Source organism: Hemitrygon akajei, chromosome 1 (assembly GCF_048418815.1).
Source record: "Hemitrygon akajei chromosome 1, sHemAka1.3, whole genome shotgun sequence".
NCBI lineage: Eukaryota > Metazoa > Chordata > Chondrichthyes > Myliobatiformes > Dasyatidae > Hemitrygon > Hemitrygon akajei.
The window spans coordinates 188,790,826-188,803,972 of NC_133124.1; the positions used below are offsets into that span (position 1 = coordinate 188,790,826).

General features: G+C 43.7%; 1 protein-coding gene across 3 annotated transcripts in view; it reads right to left on the bottom strand.

The window, feature by feature from the left end:
- LOC140733538 (cytosolic purine 5'-nucleotidase-like) overlaps positions 1-13,147 on the bottom strand; it is a 112,915-nt gene that overhangs the window by 74,699 nt on the left and 25,069 nt on the right. For all 3 annotated transcript variants that reach the window (XM_073057017.1, XM_073057008.1, XM_073057002.1), the window contains exon 5: positions 942-1,033. In XM_073057017.1, the coding sequence (XP_072913118.1) occupies positions 942-1,033 (92 nt within the window). The remainder of the gene's footprint in view (positions 1-941; positions 1,034-13,147) is intronic.

The window sequence follows — 13,147 nt, forward strand, 5'->3', positions numbered from 1 at the left end:
AAGTGGGTAGAATTATTGATAGAGGCTGGAAAGTGGAAGCAATGAGCTGCATTTGAAGGAATCTACTAAGTAAGGTGAAACAGGGATGAGAGGCAGGTGGAAACAGTTGGAAAATGAGATAGGAGATCCATTCTTCTCTTATCCCCTCTTCCAAGTCATTACATTTGTCCACTATCCATCCTTCACCTGGTTCCACATAACCTTCCTCACTTATGGGAATCAAGTATCTGCAGCCTCTTAAACATAGAACAGCATAATGACAGGCCGTTTGGCCCATGATGTCTGTATCTCATCTGCCTCCAGAAGGTCCATATTCTTCAGTTTGCTCATATTCATGTGTCTAACTAAAAACTTCCTAAATTTCATTCTTCATTATTATTCACATACCTACTGTGTGTTAGCCCCTGCCTCACCCCTTCTTCTCACCTCTTTATGCTGGCTCTTTCCTCTCTACAATCTCAATCCTGATTTACTGTCTTGATGTGAACTATCAACTATCCCATTGCCTCCATAGATTTTACCTGATCCATTGTGTTCCACCAGCAGTTTGCTTTCTGCTTCAAATTCCAGCATCTGCAGTCTCTCGTGTTCTAAGTTAGTTTTCCTGTTCAGATTAAGATCTTTTGACTTGAGACCTGAAATGTTAACTCCGTTTCTCCTTCCACAGATGCTGCCTGACCTACCGAATGTTTTAATCACTTTGTGTTTTTGTACCTGCAACTTCTGGTTTGATTTTTCAAGCCTTAAAAAATTACAAGTGATCAAAAGAAGTGATGAAAGAGCCACAGAAGCAGGCCAGGCAGAATCTGTGGAAAAACAAATTGGGTTATGTTTCGGGTCAGAGTTCTTTCTGCAGGTTCACTTCCTCGGATCAAGCTCATTTCAGTAAACAAAATATTGTCCTCTCTGCTACTTACAAGATAACAAATATTCAAACCTACCAGCAAGGTTAAATAGAGTGTTAAGGATGTAAAACCGTTCTATGTCATCTCTTTGGATAAACTTGTTGGAGTATTGCTCAACAATCTCTGACCTGAGGGAAAAAAATGATGAGAGGTTGGTCTGAGGAAGCTCAAGACTACATAGAGAGAATTTACAATTTTAGCAAGAGTGAAACTAACTCCAGTTTGACATTGAAATATCACAGGTATTAGAGTAAAAGTTGGGCTTATTGGCAGTTGGATTAGAGTCATAAGAGGTTTTAAAATGAATAGTAAAACAGATATTAAATATTACAAATTGAAGAGCTTTGGGAATAAAATATCAAACCGAGTGATTGAAGATTCAATCTCCATTGTGCAGATACCATGAAAGGCAGTTGAGTATCAGGTAAGAACATATGGCTGGAGATGTTTAAGGAGTTGGTGTAAGATGAGGACAGGCAGGACTTCATAAAACATTGCAAAGTTGAGAGAAAGGCAAGGGGGATCAGCTAGGTTAGAGATACACATACTGGAGTTCCAGAGAATTTGAAGCTTATATAAACTGAGATTTTGGTGGTCAGTAAGGCAAATGTTGGAGAAATTAGCCTTAGTCTGCTGAAGGCTTTCATAATTGGTTGCAACATTTTTACTTAAGATGCAGATGGAGATGCTACAGGAACAGATGAACTAGATATATGGTTTTAAAAGCAAACAGTAAGCTAGCTTCAACCAAAGCAAGCAGTGCAAAATAACAGGATCAGACTGGGAGATCACAGTGGGTTTGCTGTTCTCACATGTGAACTAGGGAAGTTCCTCAGGCAGTGAAAAGTGTTGGATGAGAGAGTGATATCTGTAGATCCAAGGGTGGTGATGGAAAATTTAAAGTCGACTTTATCAACTTGCATTTTGAAAGTCAGTCCATGCTTAAAAGAGCATCTATTGGTATATAATCCCCAACATAATAAAGAACATACCAAGGCAGAATCTCTATCAGACAAAAATCCATCAGTGAGCCACTTAAGCAGATATTATGGAAAGGAACATATGTTATAGAGAATACTGTCTGCATGCAGATCACACATATTGACAGGCAAAGAACAGGCAATTAACATTCTGCTACCAGTCTTTGTGCTGAGGTCACAGTTCAGCTGTTTCGAGGTGGGGGTTTTTTGGGTTTGTGAGGATGGTTTTGGGGACAGAGAGGGGAGTTAGGGGCCAGGTTAGGGTTTAGGAACAGGGAGGTGGAGGTATTAGAGGACAGGCTTAGTCTTAAGTCTCTGCTCTGTATTCAAAGGCCAGCGATGTGGATGTGGAACATCCGTGAGCTGGGATAGGCTGACCGGCCGGATATTGGATTGCCAGACCAGCATGACCGATGGCTGGTGCCCCTCCGCTCCGCCCCACCCAGTCAATGAGTTGTCAGTGGTTTTCAGAATTGGAGTTCCATCTGGGCAGCAGGAACAAGGTTTTACGATCCCCTCGATTGGCAAAGCAGTGGGACTGGATTCTGAGGACTAGTGTTCAGAGTCCTGCCACCAGCGAGTCTGGAGTTCAAGGACTGGTGTTCGGTGAGGATCCAATCAGCTGTCCTGAAGTCAAAACCCGTCAGCTGGAGCCCCAGGTCAGCAAATCGGTGTAAGTCCACTGAGGTTGTCCATGTCTGTGTACCTGAGTCTGCTGAAGGCTGAAGAAGGCGGCCTGCCTTGGGGTTAGAGAACTGTGTATGTGCGTAGGTGGGAGGGAGTAACACAACTTGTTCTGCAGGTTGCTGTGTTCTCTGTCATTCTGGCAAGCATTGTGGGCATGCTATGTTGGCACCGGTGTGTGTGGTGACTCCTGCGGGTATGCTTATTGTTAACGCAAGTGATGCATTTTCAATGTGTGATTTGATGTACACGCGATTAACAAACGACTCTTGAATCTCGATAATGGGGGGAGATGTGGGGTCTTTGACAGGGCCATGCTTTATGTCAATGATTTGGATAACAGAATTGATGGCTGCAGACAATACAAAGATAGGTGGAGGTGCAGGTAGTGTTGAGGAAACCGGGAATCTGCAGAAGGATTTAGACCGATTGGGAAAAAGGGCAAAGAAGTGGCAGATGGAATATAGAGTAGGGAGGTGTATGGCATGTACTTTGGAAGGAGGAATAAAGACATAGACTATTTTCTAAATGGGGAGAAAATTCAAAATTCAGAGGTGCAAAGGGACTTGAAAGTCTTTGTGCACTATTTCCCAAACATTAATTTTCAGGTTGACTCGATGGTAAGGAAGGCAAATGCAATGTTAGTATGCATTTCAAGAGGACTAGAATATGACAGCAAGGACGTGATGCTGAGGCTTTATAAGGCATCGGTTAGATCACACGGAGTATTTTGAGCCCCTTATCTAAGAAAAAAATGTGCTAGCTTTGGAGAGGGTCCAGAGGAAACTCACAGGAATGATTCTGGAAATGAAAGGGTTAACATATGAGGAGCGTTTGATGGCTCTGGGCCTATACTCGCTGGAGTTTAAAAGAATGAGGGTGCACCTCATTGAAAGCGATTGAATATTATAAGGCCTAGACAGATTGGATGTGGAGGGGGTGTTTCCTATATTGGAAAAGTCCAGGACCAGAGGGCACAGCCTCAGGATAGAGGGATGCCATTTAGAACAGAGATGAGAAAGAATTTCTTTAGCCAGAGGATGGTGATTCTGTGGAAAATATTGCCATAGACAGCTGTTGAAACCAGGAAATTGAGTATATCTAAAGCAGATGTTGATAGGTTCTTGGTTAATCAGGGCGTCGGGGAGAAGGTAGAAGAATGAGGTCAAGAGGGATTTAGAAACATAGAAAACCTACAGCACAATACAGGCCCTTCCGCCCACAAAGCTGTGCCAAACATGTCCTTACCTTAGAAATTACCTAGGGTTACCCGTAGCCCTCTATTTTTCTAAGCTCCATGTACCTGTCCAGGAGTCTCTTAAAAGGACCCTATCTTATCTGCCTCCACCACCGTCACCAGCAGCCCATTCCACGCACTCACCACTCTCTGAGTAAAAAACTTACCCTTGACCTCTCCTCTGTACCTACTTCCAAGCACCTTAAACCTGTGCCCTCTTGTGTTAGCCATTTCAGCCTGGGAAAAAGCCTCTGACTATCTACACGATCAATGCCTCTCATCATCTTATACACCTCTATCAGGTCACCTCTCAACCTCCGTTGCTCCAAGGAGAAAAGGCCGAGTTCACTCAACTTATTCTCATAAGGCATGCTCCCCAATCCAGGCAACATCCTTGTAAATCTCCTCTGCACCCTTTCTATGGCTTCCACATCCTTCCTGTAGTGAGGCAACCAGAACTGAGCACAGTACTCCAAGTGGGGTCTGACCAGGGTCCTATATAGCTGCAACATTACCTCTCGGCTCCTAAACTCAATACCACGGTTGATGAAGGCCAATACGCCGTATGCCTTCTTAACCACAGAGTCAACCTGCACAGCTGCTTTGAGTGTCCTATGGACTCGGACCCCAAGATCCCTCTGATCCTCCACACTGCCAAGAGTCTTACCATTAATACTATATTCTGTCATCATATTTGACCTACCAAAATGAACCACCTCCCACTTATCTGGGTTGAACTTCATCTGCCACTTCTCAGCCTAGTTTTGCATCCTATCAATGTCCCGCTGTGACATCTGACTGCCCTCCTCACCGTCCACAACACCCCCAACCTTTGTATCTTCAGTAAGTTTACTAACCCATCCCTCCACTTCCTCATCCAGGTCATTTATAAAAATCATGAACAGAAGGGGTCCCAGAACAGATCCCTGAGGCACACCACTGGTCACCAACCTCCATGCAGAATATGACCCATCTACAACCACTCTTTGCCTTCTGTGGACAAGCCACAAAGCAATGTCCCCTTGGATCCCATGTCTCCTTACTTTCTCAATAAGCCTTGGGGTACCTTATCAAATGCCTTGCTGAAATCCATATACACAACATCTACTGCTCTACCTTCATCGATGTGTTTAATCACATCCTCAAAAAATTCAGTCAGGCCTGTAAGGCACGACCTGCCTTTGACAAAGCCATGCTGACTATTCCTACTCATATTATACCTCTCCAAATGTTCATAAATCCTGCCTCTCAGGATCTTCTCCATCAAATTACCAACCGCTGAAGCAAGACTCACTGGTCTATAATTTCCTGGGCTATCTCTACTCCCTTTCTTGAATAAGGGAACAACATCCGCAACCCTCCAATCCTCAGGAACCTCTCCTGTTCCCATTGATGATGCAAAGATCATCGCCAGAGGCTCAGCAATCTCCTCCCTCAGCTCCCACAGTAGCCTGGGGTACATTCCGTCCAGTCCTGGTGACTTATCCAACTTGATGCTTTTCAAAAGCTCTTTCTTAATATCTACATGCTCAAGCTTTACAGTCCACTGTAAGTCATCCCTACAATCGCCAAGATCCTTTTCCATAGTGAATACTGAAGCAAAGTATTCATTAAGTACCTCTGCTGTCTCCTCCAGTTCCATACACACTTTTCCACTGTCATACTTGATTGGTCCTCTTCTCTCACGTCTTATCCTCTTGCTCTTAATAAATAAATCAGTCATGATGTAATGGTGGATCAGACTTGATGGGCTGAGTGGCCTCATTCTGCTCCAATGACATCAGCTCTGCAGGATTACTTCCTACAAGGTGAAACCTAACAACATATTTGGCTGTGATGCTTCACTCCCATAAGATAGAGGAGCAGAATTAGGCCATTTGGCCCATCGAGTCTGCTCCACCATTTCATCATCGCTAATCCATTTTCCTTTCAGCCTCAGTCTCCTGCCTTCTCTCCATATCCCTTCATGTCCTGACCTCTTCCTTAAGTATACATAAAGGCTTGGTCTCTACACCTACCAACAAATTCCACAGATTCGCCACTCTGGCTAAAAAAAAATTCCCTTTATCTCCATTCTAAAAGGATACCCCTCTATTCTGAGACTGTGTCCTCTGGCCTTAAGACTCTCCCACCATAGGAAACATCCTTATGGTCTAATGAGGCCTGTTTCTCGGGAAATCTCTTCCCTAGTTGGACTGGATCATATGGAATAAGGCTACAGTGCAGAAGAATTGTGCAGTGGTCTTTAACAAAGACTGTGGAGTGGTCAGAAGGGGATAAACCACGTTCACTTATAATGTGATTCTCAATTCTCAGGGAGAATTTGGCTGTGGGAAGAGGGAGCGTCCTGAGCAGAGATCTAAATGAAATGTTGGGGGATAAAGAAGCAGTCCTCTCGGATCAAGTGTATGTTCTAGAACAGGGCCACAGATCAGTGTGATGATACATTTCATTTCATTTATATTTGGCCCAATCCTTCAATGTCCTGGGAACAATGACAGGGAGCAAAACAGGAGAAAAATATTGATGATGATTATGCCGGAGCATTGTGCTTATCTGAGGCTAATGGACTTAACTCACTGCAACTTCACTCTTTTAGATTTCCTGGAAAATTAAATCCACGTCTCATTTTAGATTGTGATTAAATGCATTTTGCACTGTTTCTTTGAAGTGGATTTCTCAGCAGTCTGGAATGTAGCAACTGGTGAGATACTCCATATCACCCAGTTGTCTGGTCTGTCAGTCTCTGCATTTCAACAATAACTGCTCTCCTGGTAGCAATGGTTGGGGACAAGAGTAAGCAGTTATAAATAAACAAGACACAAGATCTCAGTGGATGTACTCATCCCTACATTCCAAATCTTATGAAATCTTCCCCATGCCAGGAAAGCTCAGGTTTCAACATTACTCTGTCAAAGATTCTGTTCCATTTCATCCTGCAATTTCTCCATTCTCATTTGAATTTCTCACGTAATATATGTTGTTGGTGGCACACTGAACCACCAGTTTGGAACTCACAAACTACATTCTCACCACTCTAATGAAGGAATTTCAACCATCCCCACATATAGCTAGTATGGATTGCCTAGATGGGATTATCTACTGGGGCCGCACTATCTTCTCTTGTGTTGTGATTTTATCATATTCTACAGAGATGGGACTGTTGCCATAAACTGGTCTGATTTTTAAAATATGCAAACCAAACAATTACATTATTGTGACCTGCGCAAGATGAAGTGTTGCCATTTTCTCATAAGGCCAACCACTGGGAAGGAAAAGTCTGAGGCAAGAAGCCCGGAGTTATATTACTCTTTTCCGACTTCCTTTAGGAAAGTGGGGAGCAGAAGAGGAATGGGATTCCCCTACATAAGAGCATGGGTCCACTGCAGCTGATTCTGGGCCATAGTCAGTCACTCTGCATTCATCATAGTACATTTTTACAGGAGAAATTTCTCCAGTAAAGGCCAGGCAAAGTACATAGCGAGCTCACCGGGGGAACAGAGGCATAGACAGACCCTTAACCCGTTCCCTCACACTCGTCTAAATTGTGCAAATGGAAAGTGATCTCTGCCTATGAGATAATGGCTACTGGCTTTCATTATGGGATCTCTCTCTTAACGCAAAGATTTTTGCACGTGCAATGGAGAAATCATTCCTAGCGGTGGGCATTCCTGCCTGCTCGGTGGGGTCCCAGAAATTTTGAACTACTACATTACCTGCTTTTGTTTCATTTGTTAAAAAACTGGGATTCAGTATGAAGTAAGCTGCTGGCTGCTATTAACTAATTTTCCAGAGAGCCCAGGCCATGAGACAACGGTTGGAATGACCCAGGCACAACACCGCCCTGCGGGACTTTTCCTCAGCATTTACTTCACTGGATTCCTTCTTGTCGATTGTGAACAAGTCTTTTTGATCATAGCCTGTGACCAGCAAGTGGAACAAGGGAAAAGGGCAGTTTATAACAAAATGGAGTTCACTTAAGCCACAGCTATGTAAGGAATCTCAGACACAGGGCTTAAGAATCAGCTATTTATACCCAAGGATTAAATGCTAAATGTCATCAGAAGTTGCTCTTTAGTAAGGAAGACTTCAGATTTGCAAATCGACTGACTGATTTGGACAGCAAACCCTGTGTGGGTGGAGAAGTGGCAGTAGCTCGCCAAATGCCCTTGGCCGATATGGGGTCAGTTAAAATTGCCCAATTGTCTTAACAATTCAGGGAGCCAGTCACAAGGAAACCCGGGAAACAGTAGTGGGACCCTCTCTGGCGTTCATATATTTCAGCAGCCTTTACCAGGGTCTGCGTGATCCTAAAAGGGAGACTTTGCCAACAGTTTTGGAACATTCAAATCACCTTCTATTCCTCAAGCAACATTACTAAAGGCCCAGACTATCAGAATCATAACCATGCATTCATATAACACTACAGCACAGAAACAGGCCCTTCAGTCGTCTAGTCTGTGCTGACCATTAATTTGCTCAGTCCCATCGGCCTGCACCCAGACCACTACAGCGCAGAAGCATTGAGGTTTAATATCACTGGTTGTCATTCTGCAGCGGGAGTACGTTGCAGTACTTCCCAGTTGTGAAGATGATCCCCTCAGAAAAGTGCGGACAGCCATGTACCTTTCCAGGTACTCCAGTTTCAGCCAGTTCGAAGCCTGGGCCTCTGTACCCCCCTCTGCAACTAGATCCTTGGCTTCCTGAGTTGTGGATGGTGTAGAAGACTGGCAAAGAATTCAGCACGGTATACATCAGTTGCAGATATGAGCTGAGAAATGGCAGATGAGGTTTAATGCAAATAAATGCGAGGTGTTGCACCTCAGTAGGGAAAACGCAAGGAGAAGTACACTGTTAAGGGTAAGATCTTTATCAGTGTTGCTGAGCAGAGAGATCTTCAGATCCAAGTTCATAACTCCTTGAAAGTGGCTACCCAGGTCGATAAGGTGGTTAAGGCGGCTTATGGAATGCTTGCTTTTATTAGTCGAGGCACTGAGTTAAAAAATCAAGAGGTTATGTTTCAACTTTATAAAACTCTGGTTCGGCCACATCTGGAGTATTGTGCACAGTTCTGGTCGCCCCACAATAGGAAGGATATTGAGGCTTTGGAGAGGGTGCAGAAGAGGTTCACCAGGATGCTGCCTGGTTTAGAGGGCATGTGCTATCATGAGGCTGGATAAACTTGGTTTGTTTCTTCTGGAGTGCCGGAGGCTGAGGGGGAACCTGGTAGAGGTTTCTGAGATTATGAGAAGCTTGGATAGAGTAGACAGGGAGTATCTGTTTCCCAGGGTTGAAATATCTAACACCAGAGGGCATTCATTGAAGGTGAGAGAGGGTAGGTTCAAGGGGGATGTGAGGGGTATGCTTTTGACTCAGAGTCGTAGATGCCTGGAATGCACTGTCTGGTATGCTGGTACAGGCAAAAAGAGATGTTTGGATAGACACATGGATGTAAGGAAGATGGAGGGATTAAGGGCGTTGTGTAGGTAGAAGGAGGTAGTGCTTGGATGCTTTTGATTTGCTTTTCAGCTGGTTCAGCACATCATGTGGGCCAAATGGCCTGTTGTTGCGCTGCACGGATCTATGTCCTGTGTTCTATGTTCTTCATTAGGAGACCACAGTCAGTGCGGATTGGAAATTACCTCTCCTTGCAGACAGTCGACACTGACTGTCCTCAAGGATGAGAGCTTAGCCCACTGCTCTGCTCTGTCTACATCCAAGAGTGGGTGGATAGGCACAGAACAAACTCCTTCTGAAAGTTCGCTGATGATACAACTGTTATCGGCAGTATTTCAGAGGGTGATAAGGAAGTATACAGGAATGAGCTAGATCGGCTGGTTGAGTGGTGTCACAACCACTACTTTGCACTCATTGTCAGTAAGACCAAGAAATTAAATGTGGTCTTCAGGAAGGGGAAACCGAGGGAACACACACCAGTCCTCATCAAGGGATCAGCAGTGGAAAGGGTGAGCAGTTTCAAGTTTCTGGGTGTCAACATCTCTGAAGATCTATCCTGGGCCCAACACATTGATACAATTATGAAGAAGGCACGAGTGACTCCATTTCATTTGGAATCTAATGAGATTTGGTATCTCACCAAAGATTCTGGCAAACTTCTACAGATGTACTGTGCAGAGCATTCTGACTGGTCGAATCGCTGTCTGGTATCTCCATACCAATGTATGGAAATGAAAAATCTGCAGAGGGTTGTAAACCCAGCCAGCTCCATCATGGGCACTAACCACCCCACCATTGAGGACATCTTCAAAAGACGATGCCTCAAAAAATGCATCATAATGGACCCCCAATCACCCAGAACATGCCCTCTTCTCATTAGGAGGAAGTATATGATCCTGAAGACACACACTCAGCTTTTTAAGAGCAGCTTCTTCCCTTCCACCATCAGATTTCTAAATGGACCATAAACCCATAAACACTAAGTATTTATTCATTTTATATTTCTGATTGTAACTTATAATTTTTTTATGTATTGCACTGTATTGCTTCCACAAAATAAAACACATTTCAAAACATACAGGATGTCAGTGATAATAAATCCGATTCTGATTCTTCCAGTTCTTTCCAAAATGACAGAAATAGCGACTATAAACAGGCATGGTTGTTAAAATACTCTGTTCTAATTTCTGGGATAGTGTAGAGATGAGGGTTGGAGAGGGTGTAATGTAAACAATGTAAATTTAATGTAAACAGCCAATGCAATTTCAGAAAGACAGAAGAGAAATGCTGAATGCCCTATGACATGGTGATGGGGCTGTGATTGACAGTATGTTTATCCAATCAGGTAAGAGGATGCAGTTGGTATCCACAAAGCAGACTTGATTATGGCCCACATGAGGAAATCTGCGGATGCTGGAAATTCAAGCAACACACACAAAATGCTGGTGGAACACAGCAGGCCAGGCAGCATCTGTAGGGAGAAACATTGTCGATGATTCGGGCCAAGATCCTTCGTCAGGACTTCGTTAGTTCCTGGCCTGCTGCATTCCACCAGCATTTTGTGTGTGTTGCTTGATTATGGCCCAGATGTGGGCTTTGCAGAGGATGGCGTTGAGTGTGGATAGAGTGGCTAGTTGAGGTGGTAGATGCAAGTTCAGCTGCAATGTTTCAGAGAAATTCGGATAAGTAAACAGTGGGGAAGGTTACGTAGGGCTATGATGTGGGAGCTAGAAAAAAAAGCAGGTTGTCATGGACTAGATGGGCCAAAGGGCCTGTTTCTGCGCTGTAGCTTTCTCTCTTCACTGCCATGACCTGGCATGCCAGATATTTTTACATCTTTATAGCTTTTACATGTTCTATTTTTGTTCATTTCCCTCTCTCTCTCTAACACCCCTTCATCAGTAGCTCATCACTACTGCGACTCTGGCCTCAGACATTTAACCCTTGTTGTGTCCATCTCTCTGCCATCATCTTTGCAACTCTAAACTGACTTATTTCTTTCTAATTCTGACTATCTTTTTCCACAGATGCTGTCTGCATTTTTATTCCAGATTTCCAGCATACCAGATTTATATCTTTATCCCCAGTCTCTGTCTCCTACCTGTTAACAAATTCACAAACCATGCCAGGTATATTACGCCAAGCCCATGGTTTTTAACTTTTCACACTAACCTCTTTAGATGAGAATCTGGCTAAGGTCTTCTGAAAATCCAAGAACACCACATCTACTGGTTCTCCTTTATCTATTCCACCATCCTCAAAACCCCTGAAGATATCCATAAATCTGCAATGATCTTACACTTAGCTGCAATAGCCACTACGTAAGAGCTGACTGCAATAAATAAAGAATGCTTTGTTGATAACATTGCCTTAGTAAGATGAAACATCAAAGCATTACTGATCCTACAGCCTCTTAACCAACCATAAGCCATTTTATGCTTTCTCAAATGGGCAGAGTACGATTAATGTCAATCTGAAAGGTCCAAACTCACCTCTTCACCAATCAAAAGATACAGCAAAACTGTTGCTATCTTTGGCAAACCACATTCCATAACAAACTTGAAGTCTGCATAATTGTTTACATTCCCTCCGTGGACACACATAATAAAAAAAAATTCCAAAAACAAGAGTTGATGCAATTGGAATAATCTTCCCTTCGATCTTTTCTCTATTTCTAGAACAGCAAAGACAACCATATTTGTCAAGCATTTCAAGCAAAATTAAGTATCCAACACCTCATCACTTTATTTGTTTCGTAACCTCTCATTCGTATTTTTTTCTGTGAAGACTTTTTCACAGATGCCTCATCCCCTGTGCTAAAATCCACAATGTGTCTGAATACCCACATGGTAGACACAAAACCCCTTCTCTTTCTAACATTTGTACATCTCTCATCAATTTATTTGTTCATAAGATGTGGCCTTCCCTGGCAGGGTGACAGAAAGCTGCCTGGTCACCCTACCTAGACCAAGAGAAAGTCTCTGAGAGAGGAGCACACATCTGCATGATGGATGTGCTCTCCGGAACACGCTTTGGGGAGGGGAATTCAGAATTGGATACAACCTCTCTGCAGGCATTTGTAGCGAAGTACAAATTAACAGATGGGAAATCTCTAGTCAGGCAAAGCTGTCTTCTTTCCTCCATCCTGGTTGTGTGAGCTGTTGAGCCTTTGGCTGAATCCATCAGGAGGGACACTGGCATACGAGGAGCGACAATTACTGGCAGCGGAGGTGCTCAAGGCAAATTCTCCTTGCATGTGGGGGAATGTTGTTTTCTGCTCAGACCCACAGACATTCTTCAGATTCACCAGCATCTGCAACCAGCTTGAACAAGCATCGGGAGCCAGAGACAAATCGCGGCAAGAGTGAGGCCACGTGCTCTGTCAAATGGATCCCTTCACCATTAGGTATCGTACCTAAAAGTGCTGGGAATCTGGTTCGGAGGAATCAGGGAGTGCAGCAAGTCACCAAGATGCAGCAGAAATTGGTAACATTGCAAGGGAGGGAGACATCATTCCTTTGCAATGGTCAGAAAGAGAACAGGTTAGAACTTCATAGTCATTGCCCAAGACAAGAAGATTGTGGTGCTATTCCAGCCCACGCAAAACAAATATTTGCAATGCATGCTGTGCGGCTTAAGACAAAAGAGAATTCCCATTTTTACATGCACCGAGTGACTTCATAACAAGTGAGTCCATAACACTCAAAGGCCAATGGCAAGCCAGGGTTATTCAGCTGCACAACAGCCCTCGAGAAGAAGATGTTTTTTAATCTTACTGTTTGGCTAAAGTGTTTCTCTATCTCCTACCAGGTGGCAGGAGATTGAGCAGACAGGGATGGGTCTTTAATAATGTTAAGAGCTTGCTGTAGGCTTCGAGAGTCGTA